Raw genomic sequence first — 22,492 nt, 5'->3', positions numbered from 1 at the left:
CCGGGAGTAAATGAGGCGCATACATCACTTCCTGCATACAGAGAAGGGATGTGGTGGGTTGAAATGTTCTACGTCCATGTTTGAAGAGAGCTGGAAGTGTCAGAATTGTTATGACTGTTAACGCACATTCACACTACCATACATAGCAAACCATCCAGAGAGACAAATATCTGAACCTGACAGAACCCTTTTCAGACTAGGAAAAGCCCTCCTCTGACCCTGGTCTGTCCTTGCCTGATCACGGAGGTTGGCACCCTAAGGTAAGGCAATGGAGCCCCCACTTGAAGGCAGCATACACTAAATGTTCCTAGCAGCTCCTAGTATAGCTAGAGTAGCAATACCTTAAGGAATAAAGGAATCTCACACGAAACAAAAGCAATCAACTTAAACTACAGCAAAGAGAATGAATCCAACAAAGACTAAAGCAAGTACTGTTAATAAATGTACTGCCTTCTTCCTAAAGGTGAACAGAAGATTGATACAAAGAAACAGAAAAGCTGGCATTTCACAGACTGGCTCCAAACATCAACAGAATGCGATCCCAGTTGCTTACCCCCCCCCCCCCCCGAAGGGGAAACCAACTTTGTCAATGCACATACACCTCATGCTAGAAGCATTAGCACCATGTGTTGTATTAGCATGCCTAGCTAGGAGTGTATCCCTATTATTTATTATGTCCCTTACGTGTTCAACAACCCTTCTTTTAAGTTCATGGGTCATTTTGCCAATATACTCAAGGCCGCAGTGGCAGATTGCTTTATAAACTACATCTTTGGTGTGACAGTTAATGAAAGGTTGAATATTAAACTGCTCTCCTGCCACTTTAGTGGCGAATGTACTCCCTGTTGCTATAAACGGACATGCCACACAGCCACTGCACTCAAAACAACACTTGACGTGAGGACACCCAAGTTGTCTGTTTAGGGTGGATGAAATAACTACGTACAAGTCTATAGAGAAAAAGAAAATGATGAACGGCTTCACAGGAGCGCCAAGCTGGTGTTAGGGGTGGTTAAAACAGAAGATATGCTGCAGTTCCAGCCGGATGCCTCGCAAGAGGATCAAAACAAGAAGGGACAAAAAAAGGTCACCTGAGGAAGACGAGGTATTCCGTTGAAACACTTTGTGGAAACTAATTAATGAAGATTTTATATCAACTCACCATCTCGCATGTGCTCCTATGACCGTTTTTTTGTCCCTTCTATGTACAAGTCTGTCTCGCAATGGATTTCCACTTCTTGTATATGATAAGAAGGTGTGGACCAATGGACTCAATATGTTTCCTTACCCAACTCAGTACAGATATAATCTGGCCTCAACTGTGACCTATTATTACCACATTTGTTCATTGTATTGATTAGAAATCCACTTTGACTATTAATTAACCTAGCTGCCTACTTGGGCAGCTTGATATAATGTAAAAATAAAATCAATAGGATCCAACAGCTCATTACAAAGTAATCTGTATAATGTCAGAGAAGCGCAATCTTCAGAGTCATGACCTGTTCACGCTATGTACAGTGTCTGTCTTCATGGAAAAGGAAATATATATGCTTCCTTATCTACTGTTAAATATTGAGAAGCAGATTATCAGCCATAGTCCATCATCACCACTAATTCAGACCTTATAAGCAAACACAACTGTGACTTTACGTTGAATATAATCTTACAGTTGAATATTATTGAAAACATCTTTAAACTATTAAAATGTAATAAAACTGAGTCAATAATGCAGAGCTCCCCATCAATAATGTATGCCTACATACTTAAAATACTCTATATCTATGGTACAAGTTTTCTAATGTTTTGTCTATGAATACCATAATTTAACTAGCTAAGAAGTTTTAATCATTTCACAGAAATTATAATGAGGCTAACCACATTCAGCCACATCCCATTTTCATTTTTGCGCTTTTTAATTTTTTCCCATACTTCCAAGAGCTATATTTTTTCCATCAACACAGGCATAACAGGTCTTGTTTTTCTGTTAGATTAGTTGTAGTTTTGAATCACACCATTCACTTTACAATATATTGCACTGAAAACTGGAAAAAAATCCAAATGCAGTGAAATGCTATTTCAACAAAGGTTTTATTATTTATATGGGCTGCAATGTTCAAAAAATGTAACCTGGCAACATGAATTTTCAAGTCAGCAATTTTAAACTTGTATAGTTCTTTTTTTTAAGTAAAAATTCAGAGCTTTATGAAAAATTTAAATTTAGTTTGTGTCACTATTTTCTAAGACTCCCTGAAACCTCTAATATTTTTATATTCCTATTGATGAAGCTGTAAAAAGTCTTTTTTTTGTATGGAGAGCTGAGGTTTATATTGGTACCTGTGTTGACTGGAGTACATATGATGTTTTGACTGCATTTTATTGTATTTTTCAGGGAGCTGTGCAATTAAAATTTTGCAGTTCTGACATTTAAATCTCTTTACATACAGTAATGGTTGATTACAAGGGATGAGCTGCAAAGTTTGGGTTTCGTACCGTCCGGTGCTACTTTCCGGACACGTACTTCTCTTTGAAGACCGTGTTAGTGTTCCAAGTTCTGGGAGAAGAGATAGAGAGAGAGCTATCATGATCTAGGATATGGTTTGCTTCCTTCCCGTCCTGGTCAGGCCTCGGTTAGTTTTATCTGCCTCTCTTTGATTCTGGGGCTGCTATTTAGTGCTGTTTCGGCCTGGGTCCGGTGTCTGTTATAGTTACGGTCCCTTGGCTTGAGCAGTTGACCTAGGTTTATCCGTGTGATTCTCCTGTCCCCTCTGTTCCCTGTTTGCTGTATGCCCCGCTTTCCCTATGCCCCTGTACTACATCTTTGTTTATATTTGGCTTCCACGTGCATGTCCAAGCTCGGTATATTGACTTGTCTTCTCGTGTTCTGATTTTGCACCTCCCTGTCTTCTTTGGCTTCTGACCCTCTGCTCATTCCTGATGTTACTTTCTGCCTCATCCTCTTGTATCTCAACTCCCAGCTGGTTGCCGGCCCCTGGCTAGTTACGTACCTCTCTTCCGTCTCATCATCTCGGCAATCTCGCACCTCCGCAGCTCTCAGGCGGCTTGGTTATGGTTGAGCTCGCTCTTGTTCCCTGGTTCAGATCCCGGGCATCGGTGCTCTCCTCACAGACTGGGTTCGCGCCTCGGACCTCAGCGCTCTCTTCACCAGCTGGGTTGCACTGCATGCCTGCAGCATCATCCCTGCTCCCTGCCAGGTCCTCGCTCCGTAGACTCTTCTGTCAGGCGCCGCTGCGCTACCTAGTGGTCACTGCCATATCACGTCCTGTGAGACCCGACATTATAACTGAGCCTCATATTTGTTTCTGGAAATCTGCCAACAGCTGCAGTAATGGATTTTGCTCGTGCTTTGTGCGATCATGTAACCAATCTGACCCAGATGATGTAAAATTTGTCTGTGGATCAGAGAGCTTTGGCAGGTCCCACCAGCAGGCCCAAAGAGATTTGGCAGAAACAGTAAAATCTATTAGGACTGAGCCTCAGATGGCAGTAAAAATTTTGGGGGATTCTGATGTTTCCTTTCCCTCCCATGAGCCCACTGTCAAAGTCCCTGACACCTTTTCTGGGGAAAATGGTAAATTTTGGGTATTTAGGGAGGGTTATAAACTATTGTTTTCACTTTGCCCTCGTTCCTCGGGTGATGAGAGTCAAAGGGTGGGGATAATCATGTCTTTGCTTCAGGAAGGTCCGCAGTCTTGGGCTTTCTAATTACCCCCCTCTGCCCCTAGAGAATGTCTGTTGATCTGTTCTTTGTAGCTCTGGGGCTCATTTATGATGAACCTGATCGTATGGCATTGGCAGAGGATACAATTATGAGTCTTTCTCAGGGGAAGCTCTCAGCTGAGTGGTACTGTTCCAAGTTTAGATGATGGTCCCCGAAGGTGTCTTGGAATGACTCTGCACTCAGGTGTCTATTCCAAAAGGGATTATCCGAGCATTTAAAGGATGCTCTGGCCTTGCACCCATCAACCGATTCTCTAGAAGAGGCGTTAGCACAGGCAGTCCGCATGAATCGTCGACTGCGGGAAAGAGGAATGGTACAATGGCAGGCATCCTTGTTTCCCGCTAAACACGAGTCTTTACCACCCATCAAGCCCATGAAAGTGAGGACCACCTCTGTTAAGGAAGGAGAGAGGAGATGCCGAAGGGAGAATCGGTTCTGTTTTACTGTGGTGCCCCGGGTCATCGGAAGAAGGACTGTCCCTCCTGTCCATCTGTTTCCAAAGTGTTGGGAAATGCCTAGGTCTGGGTAACTATCGAGGAAGTTACCCAGACCCCCAGGTACATTTTTCCTCCATTTTCAAATTATTGCTAAAGGTGGATCTTGGTGTTAAAGATTGTTTTTTCCCCTCTTCAGCTTTTTTGGACCGTGGCTCCTCAGTGAATCTAATTGACCCTAAATTGGTGGCCTATTGTGAGATAGTGACAGTCAGGTTAGAAACACCCATGAAGGTTGTGGCTACAGACTCCACACCTCTTGCTAAGGACGAGATTGATTTTGTGTTTGAGGAGTTTGTTCTCAGGGTGGGTTCTGTTCATATGAAGCATATATCCTGTTTTGTTTAAGACAATCTCCCTGTGGGATTGGTACTGGGGTTCCTTTGGTTACAGGTTCATAATCTGGTTATTGACTGGGAAACCCGGGAGATTGTTAAATGGGTCCCTAATTGTGTGAAAAAATGTTCTGCATCTGTGTCGTCTGTCTGTCTGGAAAGTATTCTAGAGTACCTGAAGGACTTCGAGGACGTGTTCTCTGAAATTGAGGCCGAGGTTTTACCACCGCACCACCCATTTGATTGTGCTATTCACCTGATACCAGGCATCAAATTGGCCAAAGCCCACCTGTTTAATCTTTCTGGTCCTGAGCGGGCCGCCATGAAAGCGTATATTGCCAAGAGTCTCTGCAAGGGGCATATTCGCCCCTCTGTTTCTCCAGTGGCGGCAGGTTTTTTTGTTAAAAAAAAGGGGCCCTCACCTGTGCCCTGATTTTTGAGAACTCAATAAGTCCTATGAGACTTGACAAGAGAGAGAGAGAAAGCCCCCCTATCCCTCACTATAACCAAGCACCAAAGTTTGTGTCCCCACTGACTTCTATAGAGATTGAGTCCGGGTTCAAGCTCAGGTAGAGTTCTGGCACCTGAATTGAACTTTGGACAAAAATTCGGTAGATTCTGACAATCTCGAACATCCATCTGTCCACACATTGTTAGGCGTCGAGTTCCCGCCTCTGCACAGGGGGAATCTCGAACCATCTCCGCTGCGGTCTCCCATTCTTCTCCTGCCGCAGTGGAGCCTGCTCAGCGGAGACGTCGGTCCCAGGGTCTTGCTCAGTCCCACTCTGTACAAAGAGTTACTGCTGCTTTTCCTGCTTCTGCCATTGAAATCAGTGCTGGGCAGCGGCTAACAGATGCTTCTGGGACTAAGTCCTGCTTTTCTCTTTCTGAGCATGCCCTGAGTAAGATCTCTCAGTGGAGATCGAGGGTCACATGGTCAGATACTGCAGCTAAGTCCATTGGTCCTTTCAGGAAGGCCCTGTAAGTGCTAGGACTAAGTCCTGCTTTGCACACACTGAGCATGCCCAGGGCAAGATCTCTCAGTGGAGATTTAGGGTCACATGCTCAGGTATGGCAGTCTCTCATTGGTCCTTCTAGGAAGGTCTTTTACTTGCTGCAGCTATATAAGGCTCGCATGGCCGCACGGCCATGCGCTAGTGTCAATTCATATATGTGCTTTGCGCCAGTGTGGTTATGCACAGGAACCCAGCTGAAATAAGCCCCTAGAATACCGACACTTCTGGTGAGGAGATTGTATGAGTGTGTTCAGGGACCCGGCTGAAATAAGCGCATAGAATACCGGCTTCTCTGGTGAGGAGATTGCATGTTGCATAACCACTGACTGCTATCAGCTTGGCAGTAAGCTTGTGCTCCTGTGAGGCTAACAGGGAGCAATGCTTCCCTTTCACGGCTACTCTGTGGAGTAACAGAGCTAGTCTATACCGCCAAACAGTGCCGCCATTCGCTAGCAGCAGGTTCCTCCTGCACGGTTGACCCCGAGCTGCGAACGCACCATTTATAATAAACATATCTATTTTCTCGGTGCGTTCCGCTAGCCCTAACACACATAACTATTGATTACATTTTTGTTTTAATTAGGCTTCTAACAACCCTATCCTACTACCAAAGTTGGCAATACCAAATATGTTGGATTTCAAGCTGAATGGTGGCATAATGCTACTGTTCAGGTTTAAATCCAGGAGACACTGAGCTACTGAGAGCGCAGCTTCAGTGATGAGCAGTAACTTCATTGAGGTTACCGCCGGTCACTGAAGCTGCTGTTCCAATGGGCAGCTCATTGTGAGTGGCCTGATGAACTGCGGTAAACTCAGTGAGATCACTGCTAGCACCGTGAGAATTTTCTCACTGTGCTAGAGGTGATATCATTGAGTCACCGCAGTTCATCGAGCTAGCTAACAGTGAACTTAACGTGGGAACCGCAGCTTAGGTGAACGATGGTAACCTCAATGACTTTACTGCTCGTCACTAAAGGCTAAGCTTGTCACCATTGAAGACTAAGAAAACAGCTGTCAGCTGTTATTAATAGCCTGGGAACATTTTGTGTGCCTAGGATCAGTGCGAACTGTACAGTTTTTTCAAAGGCGCTGGTACGTGTCACGCCGATGACACACAGATGTCATCTGTGTGACATCAGTGTGCATGTGTGCAGCACGCATTTTGTTCATGCTGTGCAAAACAACCTGACATGTCTGCAGATTTTTCACATGCGGTCCGTGTGAAAAACCGGACATGTGCACAACACAATTGAATACAATGGGTCTACGTATGTCTGTATTTACGGTCATTAAAAAGGACTGCATATGGACTTAAAAAATGGATGTGTGAAGTGGCCACCAATGCATACCCTCTCTTCAGAGTGAATGCTCCTCACATCACAGGAATTACCTGATGACACTGGCTCCATTGATGCCACCAGGTTACCCACTACCATCAATATACGTAATGCGTTTGTCTTCCTAACTGAAGACTTGGGCAATCTGCAGGGTACCAGTCAATTTCTACTTCTGCTTTTACTTGTAAATTTGATAAAGACCCGGGCTTGGGTCGAAACGTTAAAAGAAATCGCTTGAAAAAATGTTTTCTTTTTTTCACTGTATTGTTACTTACCACTGTGGTGAACTTTTGTAGAAGAATAATAGTGCATATCTTGAAGTAATTCTTATATGAGTGCGGCTGTTAACTACATACTCTGATATTCACATAGACATAACCAGTGCCTGATTCATGCTGCCCAATCAACGATCAGCATATCCAGTGCCATTCAAAAGTATTTGGCTCCCTGGAACTTTTCAACCTTTTCCCCCATATCATGCTTCAAACATAAATATACCAAATGTAAATTTTGGTGACGAATCAACATCAAGTGGAACACAATTGTGAAGTTGAACGAAATGTATTGGTTATTTTAATTTTTTTTTGTAAATCCTAAAATTGAAAAGTGGGGTGTGCAATATTATTCGGCCCCTTTACTTTCAGTGCAGAAAACTCACTCCAGAAGTTCATTGTGGATCTCTGAATGATCCAATGTTGTCCCAAATGCCTAATGATGATAAATATAATACACCTGTGTAATCAAGTCTCCATATATATGCACCTGCACCTGCTCTGTGATAGTCTCAGGGTTCTGTTTGAAGCACAGAGAGCATCATGAAGACCAAGGAACACAACAGGCAGGTCCGTGATACTGTTGCGGAGAAGTTTAAAGCTGTATTTGGAAGCAAAATGATTTTCAAAACTTTAAACATCCCAAGGAGCACTGTGCAAGCGATCATATTGAAATAGAAGGAGTATCATACCACTGCAAATCTACCAAGACCCGGCCATCCCTCTAAACTTTCATCTCAAACAAGGAGAAGACTGATCAGAGATGCAGCCAAGAGGCCCATGATCACTCTGGATGAACTGCCGAGATCTACAGCTGAGGTGGGACAGTCTGTCCATAGGACAACAATCAGTCATACACTACACAAATCTGGCCTTTATGGAAGAGTGGCAAAAAGAAAGTAATTTCTCAAAGATATCCATAAAAAGTGTTGTTTAAAGTTTGCAACATACCATAGAAAAGAATCAGGACAAAGGCACAGCTGTATGACCTCGGGTTGATGAAGCTGCACATACACCAGGAATTACGGGTGCCACTTCCAAAGAAAAATAATCTGTATGTCCATATAAAAGAAAGCGGATTGGCACATACCCTCCTGTGCAACAAAATCCTTTATTGTGGCATCATCCTACCAACAGCAGGCAAATAAAACAGTGGAGCAAATATAGACAACGATCGTTTCACACTTGCATTGCGCTTCAACAGGTCATATGTGGGACAAAGCTCACAGAATATTTATCAGCAGTCATTGCCCTTGTCCCACCCACCATCAGGTGAAAGCATATCATTAATTGTGAACAAGGGAAAACCAGATACATGCTGTCCAAAAAATATTGTTAAAAAGAGATAAATAAAAACAAATCACAAAAACACAGCCATGTCGAGTTTGTCATTACAGCCTAATGGACCTTGAGCACAAGTCTGAATAATCCATCTAGCCTCCTTTCTTAATAATAATTTATTGAGGTCGCCTCCTTGTGCAGGCATTTTAATGGTTTCAATCCCTGCAATCCGCAAGACTTCAGGATTGCCTGCATGTATTTTCCTTATATGTTCAAGTAATCTAGGGACCCCTTTACCTGAGGTGATGGAATTAAAGTGCTCACGGAAACGTACGAATAAGGGACGAATAATCTTTCCAATATAGTGAAAACCGCATGGGCAAAAAACAGCGTATACAACGTAATTTGTGCGGCATGTTATAAAATCTTGGACCTTATGTGAAATACCTCCCATCTCTAAATTTTTGGTGGTAAGATGGAAGGAACAGAAAGAACAATTTCCGCATTTATGATTGCCTACAGGCATATTTTTTTTGCAGCCAATTACTGGATTCAATTTTAACACGATTCTGAACTAGAATATCTTTTATATTTTTTGTCCTCTGGTATGTAACTAGCGGACCACTGGACACTATATCCCCAATTTCTTTTTCTCCCTCTAGCAAATGCCAGTTCCTGTTGATCGCATATCTAATCAGACTGTCCATAGGACCAAATTTAAAATTAAAAATTTGAAACAGGAGGACTTTCCTCAATCCTCTTTAACGCGGTGTCAAGAACAGATTTGGGGTAACCCCTGTCGGAAAAACGTTTATAAAGGTCCAAAGATTGTTCTTTAAAACTGATGGGATCGTTATTAATCCTTTTCTGTCACAGAAACTGGCTGTAAGGCAGGGATTTTTTCAAAAATGGCAGATGAGCGCTGTCAAAATGCAAAAGAGAATCGGTGGATGTTGGTTTGCGATATACTTCTGTTCTTAGAGAGCCATTAACAATACGCAATTGTACATCCAAGAATTCAAGAGTATCGCCCCCAAATTTGGCAGTGAACCTCATATTCATATTGTTGGACGTATTCAAGAGATCAACGAACTGATGGAACGAATCCTGAGACCCATCCCATACTATGAATACATCGCCGACATATCTCAGAAGAAGTTTTATTTGCTTGAGAAAACAACTTTTTGTTGAATGCATCAATTTTTCTTCAAAAATCGCAAGGTAAAGGTTTGCGAAGGTACACGTAACGGGTGTCTCCATTGCGGTACCCACTCGCTGCAGGTACCACACATCCATGAATTTAAAGGCATTGTTCCCAACACAAAATTTAATCCCTCGCATATAAAATCCACAAAATTCTCTCCATTGTTTGTACTAGATAACGCTATTCAGAGTCTACCCCTTCTACTTGCAGTATTCTTGTATAAAGACTTTCTACATCAATGGAGGTTAATGAGAAACCTTCCTGCCATGTAAAATCTTTTAAAGCCGCTAAAAATTCACCTGTATCTTTTATATACCAGGGTATAATAAATAATAAAATTATCTTAGGTCTTTACTCCGAAAACAGGTTGAAAAGGGCGTAATTGCGTGCAAACATGCAGAAAAACTATTGCCAGATAATCCCTGTAAGCCCTTTTGGTACCATATACCCAAAATCCATAAATCCTCTTCACACCATCCTGGGCGGCCGATCATCGCATCGATAGGATCTCTTACAGAACCATTGGCTAAATATCTTGATTGGTTGCTGCGCCCTCTTCTAAAATCTATACCCTCGTATATAAAAGACACATGCTGCCGTCAGATTACATTTACGACTATCATACAAATCCGTTCTTAATGAACCTGTTGCTTTAATTTTTATATGGTGTACTCAAGCTTGCACACATTTAGAATCTGGTCACACTATTGAATAGAATATGCTTTTTCAAGATCAACACCATGATGATTATAATTGATTAAAACTTCCCATGAGTGATGTATCTGATATTCACACACAAGTGGACAGTTACTTGTACATAACATTCATTATTTACAACATGAAAAAAACAAAATTGAAGCTTCATAAACTTTATGAATAGCTATTTTATCTGAGTGATGAATCTCAAGAGACAGAGGCATTATGCAGAATAACATTAAGCAAATGTGTCTAGAGCCATAAAGACAGCACTATGTCTTCCAAACTGTATAAAAGGCAACTTGGAAAAAAGTAGATTTAAGTGGTGCCATGCAGCAGAGACTGAAGTCATTATGGAGCCGTCCTTTATTTATGACTCTGCTTGACAGATTAGTAAGGACACATAAATATGCAAAACGCTTAAAAGTCTCCGTAGGTGACTATCATATTCAAGGATGGATGATGATACATCAGTTATTGGGTTAGCAAAAAAATAAAATATATTGTCTTGCTTGACTTTATAGCCTGATGCCCAGGCTTTATTTTCAAAGTATACCACACAAGGTTATATAAGGTAGGTAACTGAAGAGCTTTAAAAGTATACTTGTAAGGAAACCTATAGAATATAGGCAAAATACATAGTTTTTATGCTTTAGTCCACTTTATACCTTTTGTCCTTACTGGATTTTTTATTTTTCATTTGTTGTTTAATTTTTCCATCATTTTTAAAGCTGAATTCTGCATTCAACTAAGTCTTTTTTTTAAAATTATTTTTAATAGGGGTGAGCGGACCCGCAGAAGTTCGGGTTCGGCAGGTTCGGCCAAAATTGAGAAAAAAGTTTGGTTCTGTTACCTGAACTTGACCCAAACTTGACCCAAGACCCAAACCCCATATAAGTCAATGGGGGCTGACATTAAAAGGCTGGGAAGGTGCATAGATATTGTCCCCTACCCAGCACAATAAAAAAAGCTTACAGATGTCTGCTTTCCCTTGGCTGGTTATAAAAATAGGGGGGACCACACGTTGTTTTTTAAATTTATTTATTTCACAACGTCAGGCCAAGTCATGTGCTGCACCTGCCAATCATCGCCATGCCATAATGCAAAATGTATCGTAAAGGCAAAGACATAGATGCTGGAGTTTGGAGCATAGGCAAATAGGCCAATGCTCACTAGGTAAATAATCATTCTGAAAAGAAATACAAAAGCATAATCACATAAGCCGAATGTCGGTCATAAGCAGTGTACTGCAGAATGTGATGGATAAGAGGGTAGTCAGTTAGGCAGTATCAGGATGCAATACAATATAATTGTATAATGTCACTACTCTCAGGTACGGTGTTAAGTTCAAAATCAAACCCAACACAAAGTAGCATATATGACATTATGTCATGCAAAATGCCTACAGCTGGAGCTGCAGCAAGTGAGTTCCCTCTGCCAAGTAATACAATTGCCTGTCTAATAACCACTAGATATCCCAGTTTAATATCCACCGAACTGATCGTTCGTGTTCTGCGTTACTTTTTACAAGTGATTTTTATGTAATATGCCGTCTTTTCATCAACGACATTTTTTATTTTTGATTATCTCAAATGTTCTCTATCTACAACTCAATATCCTTTACAGACTGTAAACTTTTATATTCAGAAAACTATTATCTGTGTCAGTTTCAATATTCTTGACTTGCCATTTGTATCGTATATGAACTTTCCAGATTGTAGCATTGTTACATATGGTACTAGATGGTAGTGCTTTACTTTAGGGCTGGTGTTGTCTAGTTTTATATTTGGCTCTCCATTTGTGCTTTTGAGCCACTAATATACCTACGTCAAAGATAGATAGACAGATTGATAGATATTAGATATATAGATAGATATAAAAGATAGATAGACAGATAGATAGATAGATAGATAGATAGATAGATAGATAGATAGATAGATAGATAGATAGATAGATAGATAGATAGATAGAGAGATAGAGATAAAAACATGAAGGCAGCACTCCATATGCTTTAAGGTGAAAAACAGTGGACTTTATTCAAACCAACACAGCAGAGCGACGTTTCATCTCACACTGAGCCGAAACGTCGCTCTGCTATGTGGGTTTGAATAAAGTACACTGTTTTTCACCTTAAAGCATATGCAGTGCTGCCTTCATTTTTTTTTATCTCTGTCTGGATATGGGCAAGTATTGGACTTATTGCCTAGGAGGCCTGGCACCCACTAATAAATATTGTGCTGTTCCATTTTTTCTAAATAGACAGATAGATGTAAGAGATAGATAGATAATAGACAGATTGATAGTTATTAGATAGATACGTTGATAATAGATAGATATAGATGTTAGATAGATATTAGATAGATAGACAAATATGGGATAGACAGACAGATTGATAGATAGATAAATATTAGATAGATAGATAAATAGATAGATAGATAGATAGATAGATAGATAGATAGATAGATACAAACTGTAGATAAATGGCTATGGATGGATAGATAGATATTGTTTTTTTTAACTTTTTTCTTACAGATAAATGTGCAAGCCACCAATCAAATGGAAGAGAAAAAAGGTCTTCTGTGGATTCTCGATGAAGAAGTTCTCATCCAAGGTTCCACAGATGATAACGTTATCAACCGGTTATGTTCATATTATGAAAGTGTAGGCGAAGATAAACAAGGTGAGGAGTAAAAGCACCTCAGTATGACAATAGATATACTGTATGTGAGTCTATCTAGCATCTTAGGCTCTATACTAAATCGATCCATTAAACAGTATGGACCTGACAGATACGAAGCAAGTGTCCATTCTATCTCCAACTGGCAGAACTGAGAATACATTTTTCTGTACTTGGGGGTGTGTTCTTATGCATGAAATAAGTTACTATGTGGCATATAAGAACATTTGTCATCCATTTATGTTCGGAGCATACTTTGGGAGTATTTATTGGTGTAAACTGAACATAAGTAGAAAACAAAATGTCAGCAGAGCCTTATATAATAAAATACTACATGTTCATCAGATATTTTTGACTGAATATTGACAATTTTTGGAATATTAATTAGCCAAGAGGTGTGGTTGACCAGTATAAGGACTATACGCATAGAGTTTATTTTATCCATCCCTGACCACTATCTAGAAACAGAGAGGTACAGATAATTGTGATGTCTAATACAGTATAGTACACTCATACACCTCTAGACAAGACATGAATGAGTGTAATTGAAAACAAGATTTCAGTATTATAAAGTCTGATTTGCTTTTCAGATCATGGACCCCTTCGAAAGTGTGAACAACCTCTCCAATTTGAGATCCACCACCAGTTGGGCAAAGATCCCGTGCGATATGATGCTTCCAATTGGATCAACAAAGCCAAATTAAACTTATCTGCTGAAAATGCAGTGCTGGTTCTGCAACAATCTAAACTGTAAGTAGTCACACAATATTTTTCTTGGCATCTCAAAGCAAACATGAGCCTAATGGAAACTCCTGATTTATGGAGTTCTTTCAAAGCTTAAGGCTGTGTGCACACGTCACTTAAAATCTGTATTCAGAGGAAACAAAAGTTTACATTATTGAGATAGAAGATGAGAGATACTACTGATAGGATTCTATGTAGAGGGGAGAAGAGATCAGGATGGAGGAGCTCCTATCTCCTCCTTCCTTCTCTACCTCTCCATAGAATTGTATCTATAGCATCTGTCATCTATTTCAGTAATGTAACATTCTGTCTTCACAGAATACAGATTTTACCCATGAATTGAGAATTTTGAAAATGAATGATCAGTGCCAGCCAGGGCTTCAATTATGATTGCTCCATGAAAGATGGGATTATGGTTGAATGCAGGGAACTGGCTTTTTACCTGTTCTTGGAGTCAGTTGTTAGATTGGCATGGAGAACAGCCAAATCCCACTCCTGGAGGGAGGCTAGGTGCGGCTGCCTGGGAGACCCATCGGACTGCCTCGTTAGACGGCCAAACAGCACCCCTTTTTTGGCTTCGCCCAGGGTAGTAACGCCTATGCATAGTGTGATTAAAGTGTGCGCTCTCATACTAACTGCTATGTTTAGGAGACATCATTCAATCAGCTAAAAAGATTGTGTTAGATAACAAATGCCATTCAAGATATCCTTTTTGATTCTAGTAAAAACAATTGATATCTAAAAGGTTACTTCCTACAATGTGATTAGGTAGAAATGGAGAACACTTCATCCACATTTCTTTCAATCCATTTATAAAGGTTCTTTACCAGTGTTGAGTGGCTTTCCACTAGACATTACAAGTAGCTGAGCCCTAAGAAGCTACTGGATTTCTGGTGCTCTTTGCTTATTCAAACTCTACCAACCATTGACAACATCTACCAATCCTATACTAACAGTGAACTCTGCATATGATTTTGTCTGCTCCCAATCTTTATGCAGTGTGGAGATCCATACAAAGATCATACTGAAACTAAAGTCTTCACCTAAGCATGGAAAGCATATTATATCCATGCTGTCCTCTTATGAAATGAACAACAGAGAATCCTAAATCCACATGCTTTTTTTCCGAATTAAAAAGGCAGTGTGTGGCCTGGTGAATAGCTCTCTTGCATTGCCCAGCAAACTGTGGAATTCAAAAATAAGCCAGGTACATTCAGGCACACATTGACTAGGAATTAAGTAATTCCGTCAGCACTAGTAATGAGCGAGTGTACTCATTACTCGAGTTTTCCTAGCATGCTCAAGTCTCAGCCGAGTATTGCTGATGCTCAAATGCGACGCTCGGATCCTTCCACGCATATTTCGTGGCTGTAAAAAAAACATGGCTACAGTTTAACCGTGTATGGCAGGCAATCCCTGCATCTTTCTTTAAGCCACGGAACATGCAGGGTATGGATCTGAGCATTGCATCCGAGCACTAACAATACTTGGTTGAGACTCGGGCATGCTCGAAAAACTCGAGTAATGAGCACACTCGCTCATCACTAGTCAACACATGAAACAGCATCAACTGCTTATGTGATGGAAGCAAACTGATCAGCAAAATGAGCATGGCTCGAGCTGTCCTTCTGTGCCTTTTGCTTGTCTGTCTGGTATCCATTCCACATCTGCAAGTAATTCCTGGTCATTGTCTTCAGACCTATCATCATCCTCATCTACAGTTTTCTGTACTCATCCTTCTGTCCCTCCATTATATTGTCAATTAGCCTTTTGTGTGCCCAAGAAACATTTGTGCATTCATCCATTTATGTGGAAACTTAAAGGGAAGGTGCCACCAGTTTTCTTGTATTTAGTTTTTTTGTGAAATTAAGCTTAAAATAGTAATTAAAATGTATTAATGCAATGTTTGCACTGTTTGCAAACATTTCTATTTGAAAAATAATATATATTTTTCTACAAATATACATATTTACCACTAGGGGAGAATTTTCCGTTTTAGACCTCAAGCAGCTATAGTAAGATTTACCAGCAGCAAAATTGGGGCAGTAACTGCTGACATCACCATTTCCTTCCCCTTTTGGGTGGTCTAATATCCCTGGAGCAGAATGAAGAGCAGCATCACAGGGCAGCACCATTTTGTGTGTGACTGCCCTGTGACCTGCTATCACCAGCAGTTACTGCATCAGAGGCACAGCCTGTTTACAGAGGAGTAGAACACAGTGGGCTCAGCAGCATTTTTTGTGAATAACATTCTTGCCATCCCCCTTCCCCCACCTTAATCCCTGTCCTGTCAGCTGCCCTGCTCTCTCTCTCTCCAGGTGTCACCTACCTCTCTGCAGGCTGTGAGTGCAGCTTACTGGAGATCACAGGGACTGTGTGTGAGGGGGAGGCGGAGACACAGCAGGAGAAGGACACAGGGCAGCATGTGAGGAACAGAGGATGTGTGCCTGCTTGGAGTACAGAGGAGCAGTGAGGGCTTCTTCTCTCCTGCGATAGAGAGTAAGTGGAGCTGGGCAAATAGCACAGGGCTCTAATAAAATGGCAGCTAGTCACACCTGCAGCACTGAGTTGTGCAGCCTACAGAGGCGTGCCCAGCTCACTGCTAATGCTGCAATGTTACAGATAGGGTCAGCGCCGGTCTATTATCTCCTATGTCCATGGGGTGCCGTAATCTGACACTGATAGTGCCCTGCTACTGCTGCAAAACCAAGATGTCAGCCCCCAGTGCATTCTTTAAACTCATATAACACATGAAATCTGTTTAACATGCATTTCAAACTTGCTTATAGCAGCATGTTATGCTACATTACAGTGATTTATTAATGACCTACAAACGCGGTACTTTCCCTTTAAAGAGAACCTGTCACATGCAAAAAACACTATTAACTTGCTGATGTGGGGTTAATCTGCAAATTAATAGCGCTCTGTACCTGCCTGACACCTGCACTTTGAGACCGACTGTCAAAATAAAATTTTATTTATCCTCCTGGCAGTTTTCTGGTTTGAGTTGCGGTAATGTATGGAGAGCAGTGGCTGTAGCAGCACCCTCAGCACTGACTGACAACTGGGTCTAATGATACTGTCGGTCAGTACCTAGGGCGCGATTATAGCCGACGCTTTCCATGCACAGAGCGGTAACTGAACCAACTCTGCCACCATCCCCATGAGCCAAGCGTGAACACTTCCGGGAAGATTAAAGTTAATTTCCTCCCAGCAGTGGGGCTCAATCTGCAGGTGTTGGGCAGGTTCACAACATTATTAACCTGCGGATTAACTCCTTTTTTGCAGGATAACTCCATTTTTTTCACGAGACAGGTTCTCTCTAATTCCCACTTGTCCGAGATCATCACAATTGGTGCCAAACCACCTAGATTGTACTGCCTTTTGCAAAAGAATTGTGTATGTTCAAACTCAATGATAAAAACCTAATCGCCATTATTTCTTGAAAAAATGTTCTCAGGTAATGGCACAAAATGCTATTTTGATGCTTTCATGTATCAAATTTTTGATACATCTCATATTCTTTCTTACTTTTGGTAAAAATAAAGTTATTTGTGCCTGTATCTGTGGTGCCTTTCCTTGGTAGCACCAGTGCAGGAAATGGCATCTGTGGAGAGCAAGGCTCAAAGGGCAAAATTGTTGTAACTTGTAATAAAAATTCTTGAAATTTTTTTGCAATTTGGTAATGATTTTTTGAGTCAGATGAAGCTCCTCAGAAGAATACTGCAAAGGACTAGGCCCCTAAACAGTCACTTAATATTCATGTTATATGCAGCAGGAGGTGGATTATTCATTTGGCACAGGCAAGGGACAAGCCTGACAGTCAGAGTAAAAATTACAACAAAAGTGATGATGCTGGCTAAGACAACCAACCATCACAGCATAGTGCAGAAATAGAACCAGCAGTGCCCCCAGTCTTGATAAAAAGCCATTGTAATTATTTAATAATTTAAAAAAAACTGCAAATCTGTTGCAGGTACCAAGGGATATTTTTTTACTCCAAATTGAGAATCCGTTACTTCTTTACTTTCCAAGCAGCTAACCTGTTCCTGCTCCATAAATAAAGGGGTGATTTTTGGACATCTTGTGAAAAAAGCTATAGCTTCTTTATTTATCAAAAATCAAAACTTTTGATACTCTTGAATCAGCAATATTTTTTACACTACACTTTGTGGAAAAGGCTTATAACGTTTGCACAACTCGTATGTAAACACCAACAAAACAGGCATCTGCCTCAAAAAGTAATAATTTTTGGACCATTTTTAAAATTTAAGTTGTCTAAAAAGTCATTGACTGCAGTGTGTCGTTAAATTGGCTATTGATTACCACCAGATATCATATTTTTAAGGCAATTACCGTAGATACTTTGCAGTATTGAGAATCAAATGTTTTGATAAATTTGGTAAAGCTGGCAAATTCGAATTTCAAAAGATTCTCTCATCTCTACACACATGAAAGTTTATTCTGAAAAGTCCCTTCAAAGTACTTCAACTTAGCCCCTTTGGGACAGGGGTATTTTAAGTCAAGTCATCCAAGGTTTACATCTTCAGGTAGGGGTCATGCACTCTGAGGTAATAGACTGTTACATGCTAGAGGGTCTGTCCTCGCCTGTGGTTCTTGGACTTCTTTGGCTCACAATGCACAATCCTGTGGTGGATAGACAGACTTAGGAAATGGTAAAGTGGAGTGAGTATTGTCAAAGACACTGCTTGCGTACCCAGCTTGCTAGGGTGAATACCCAGTCTGTGTCGAAATACCTGTCTGATTTTGGAGATGTATTCTCGGAGCAGGGGTGCCAAGAACTTCCTCCCCATCATCCTTCTGACTGCTCTGTTAATCTTGTTCCTGGTGCCAAGCTGCCTAAGAGCAGACTGTATAATATCTCTGGTCCAGAAAGGCAAGCCATGAAGGACTATATCGTGGAAAGTTTGGCAAAGGGTCATATCAGACTATCCTCGTCCCCCATTGCTGCTGGGTTCTTTTTTGTAAAGAAAAAAGATGGGGGATTACGTCCATGCCTAGATTTCTGCAAACTCAATATGATCATGGTCCAGGATCCATATCCGCTACCTCTCATCCCGGACCTCTTTAATCAGATTGTAGGAGCCAAATGGTTTTCAAAATAGGACCTCAGGGGGGCGTATAATCTCATTCGCATTAAAGAGGGGGATGAGGGGCAAACAGCATTCAATACACCTGATAATGCCATTTGTTTTGACAAACTTGCCAGCCGTCTTTCACCACTTTTTAAATTACATCTTTAGTTACCTGGTAGGCAGATTTGTGGTTATCTCTGTGGATGGCATATTAATTTATTCACCTGATCTTGAATCACATCGGGTACATGTCAGACAGGTCTTGCATATACTCAGAGACAATAAATTATTTGTCAAATAATGTATGTTCTCAGTTGATGAGATCCCTTCCCTAGGCTATGTGTTGTCATCCACTGGTTTTGGAATGATCTGGCGAAAATGTGGGTGGTATTGGATTGGGATCATCCTGAGGATTTGAAGGCATTACAAAGGTTTTTAGGTTTTGCAAACTACTACTGTACGTTCATCAAAAACTTTTCAGTAGCAGCCAAACCTCTGACGAATATGACTAGAAAGCGGATGGACTTTTTCAAGTGGTCCAGTCCGACCAGGGAGGCATTTGATACTTTGAAGAGTTGTTTTTCATCTGCGCTGATCCTCATATAGCCTGACATCTCTCAACCTTTCATCATCAAGGTTAAAGCACCTGATGTGAGAGTGTTATTGCAGGATATGTCTCCTGGTAAATAGCGTCCATGTTCATATTTTTCTAAAAAACTGTCGTCTGCCGAGAAAAATTATGACATCGGTAACAGGGAACTCTTGGTAATCAAGTGGGCTTTTGAAGAGTGATGTCATATTTTGGAGGGAGCGGGTCATCTGGTTATGGTGATCACGGATCATAAGAATCTTGTATATTTGGAATCGGTGAAATGTCTTATGCCTTGACAAGCAAGATGGGCATTGTACTTTACCAGGTTTAACTTTTTTGGCACATATAGGCCAGTAAACAAAAACATCAGGACAGATGCCTTATCTCGCTGTTTTCCTGGGGAAATAATTGTGAACCGGTACCTATTCTACATAAAGGGGTGGTTATGGCATCTAGAAGCTATAATCTTGAAAGAGAGGTTGTTGACACTCAAGAGGATTCCCCTGCTGCCTGTCCATTAGGTAAACTGTTTGTTTTTGTTAATCTTTGTCTAAGAGTCCTTAGTGAACATCATGATTCGGTCTAGACCGGACATCCTGGTAATAAATCCACCACTAATCTTCTAACATTGTGTTTTTGGTGGCCAGGGGTTCATCTGGATGTCTGGGAGTATGCATTATCTGTGCACATTCTATGACCTCTCATACTCATCCAATCGGGGGGGTTCTCTAACCATTGGAGATTCCCAATAGTCCTTGGACTCACTTGTTGGTCGATTTTATCATGGATCTACGTGTGTCAGCGGGGAATACGGTAATTTTAGTGGTCATGGATAGATTAAGTAAGATGTCTCATTTTATTGCGTTACCAGCTTTACCGAACACCAAGTCCTTGGCGCAAATTTTCGTCAGGGAAATTGTAAAATTACATGGAATCCTGACCAATATTGTTTCTGACCGGGAGGTACATTTTGTTTCCAAGTTTTGGAGGGCATTTTGCACCCGTCTGAGGATCCATCTATCAGTTTCTTCTGCATTTCACCTGCAGTCTAATGGACAGACTGAACGGGTTAACCAGAATCTGGAGACTTTTCTTAGGTGTTTTGTATCTGAGAATCAGGAGGATGGAGTTACCTTCTTACCATTAGCCGAATTCGCAGTATATAATCGTTGTCATGAATCTACTTGTAAGTCCCCATTTTTTGGCGTGTATGGATTTCATTCTCAGTTCAGCTCATTTAATAAGAATTGTTGTTCTGGATACCTGAAGAGGAACAGTTTTCATCATCTGTTACGTCCATATGTCAGGGGGTTACTAATAATTTGAGGAAGATGGGATCTAACTATAAGAGTCTGGCTGATCGGAGATGTTCGTTGGGTCCTGACCTTTATGTTGGTGACTTGGTGTGGTTGTCCTCTAGGAGAATTAAGTTGAAGGTTCCATCTTGAAAACTGGGTCCCAGGTTTATCGGTCCTTATAAGATTGTAGTCATCATCAATCCCGTATCATTTGCCACCTACTTTTAGGATCCATAATGTATTTCATCGATCTCTCCTCAAAAGATATATTGCATCTTCCATACCATCACCACTAACAATATTTTCTGTCATTTTTGATGGAAACTTAGAATTTCAGATAGCAAAAATCATGGATTCATGTTTAGTTCATCAGTTGTTTCAGTATCTGGTACATTGGAGGGAGTACGGTCCTGAGGAGAGGATGTGGGCACCAGCATCTGACATCTTTGTGGGCAGATTGATCCAAACTTTTCACGTGGAACACCCCAATAAACTAAGTCCTGAGTTTCCGAATGTCCCTCGTAGAAGGGGGGTACTTTCACGGGGTTACCACAATGGAGAGGAGCCAGAAGACTGCAGCATCTGATTGCTCCTACTCCTGCACTGTAAAGAAGCACTTCACCTTCTTTTTAAATGGTGATAATTTCTTTTGGCAGAAAAGGGGTTAATTGGCCATGTTGGGAGCTATAGGAGTCTGAGCTCTCAGCTGAGCTCAGTTAGTCTCTCCTATCTCCTTTATAATCTTGGTCCTGATTGCAGCACATTGTCAGAGCTAGGTTATGCTGTATGGCTTGGAGGAGAGGTGTTTTGGTGGTTGTTTGAGGAGTTTGAAGGAGTTATCTGTTACTCTTTTGTGGGTTTGTAAGTGTGATAATTCCCTTCCCTCCTCTTACTTTGTTTTTTTCCCCATACTCTACTCCCTGGTGCATTTCTCTGTTTTATGTGAGCGAATATTTGTATTCCTGGTATTTTCAGTTACCCTTGTTTGTGTTGCCTTGTTCATCAGGATGGTGTACTGCAGTGAACGGCAGAGCCCCTCTTCCCTGGGTGGGGGAAGAGAACAGACAGGGGGCTGATTCAGGAGATAAGGAAAGGGTGGAGGCCCCAGCATCTTCACCTTTTGAAGTATCCTGGGGAATAGGGCGAGCTAGGGCGCCCCCTAGTGCTAGGGACAGGAAGGAACCCTTGGTCACAGGTCACCCGACAGCTGTGTCACGACACTGGGGAATGATTACAGCCACACTCATAATATTGCAAGCAGTGACTGTAACAGCTCCCTTTATTTCCCCTATGACTGTAATTTAGCAGCTACAGGGAGGATATAAAGGAATTTTCACTCTGTACCAACTAATCCAGCCACTGATCCAGCAGCAAGTTCAGATTTTCTCACCATTTAAATACAGATTAACCTTATATCTGAAGGTAAATAGCCTTCTGGACAAGAAAGATTCCTTTTAACAATTATAGCCATGTCTGTTTCACATGACATTTTTGTAAGTATTAAATAATACAACAAACAGTAATTACAGTTGGCTGTCATGTCTGGAGATAAACCTACCTGACCATATTTTGTGATCATATATGATATGCAATAGATTAGCAATGGATGGTTTATTAACATGATGTGTGAATACAATTATATTGTTTTCTGTCTATAGAAGAAATGAAGACTGCAGGTTACAAAAGGATGCCTGCTCTTTCTGGCGTC

The 22,492-nt window shown here is 41.1% G+C and overlaps 1 protein-coding gene across 1 annotated transcript in view; it reads left to right on the top strand.

Moving 5' to 3' along the window:
* The window catches only part of MYO18B (myosin XVIIIB), a 1,113,366-nt gene that overhangs the window by 312,120 nt on the left and 778,754 nt on the right, over nt 1-22,492 (top strand). Inside the window, exons 17-18 of the mRNA XM_069750613.1 lie at nt 12,910-13,057; nt 13,645-13,804. Coding sequence (XP_069606714.1) covers nt 12,910-13,057; nt 13,645-13,804 — 308 coding nt within the window. The remainder of the gene's footprint in view (nt 1-12,909; nt 13,058-13,644; nt 13,805-22,492) is intronic.

Source organism: Ranitomeya imitator, chromosome 1 (genome assembly GCF_032444005.1).
Source record: "Ranitomeya imitator isolate aRanImi1 chromosome 1, aRanImi1.pri, whole genome shotgun sequence".
In the NCBI taxonomy this organism is placed as follows: Eukaryota; Metazoa; Chordata; class Amphibia; order Anura; family Dendrobatidae; genus Ranitomeya; species Ranitomeya imitator.
Note: the sequence above shows the minus strand (reverse complement) of the source record. Positions and strands in the feature narration are given on the sequence as shown.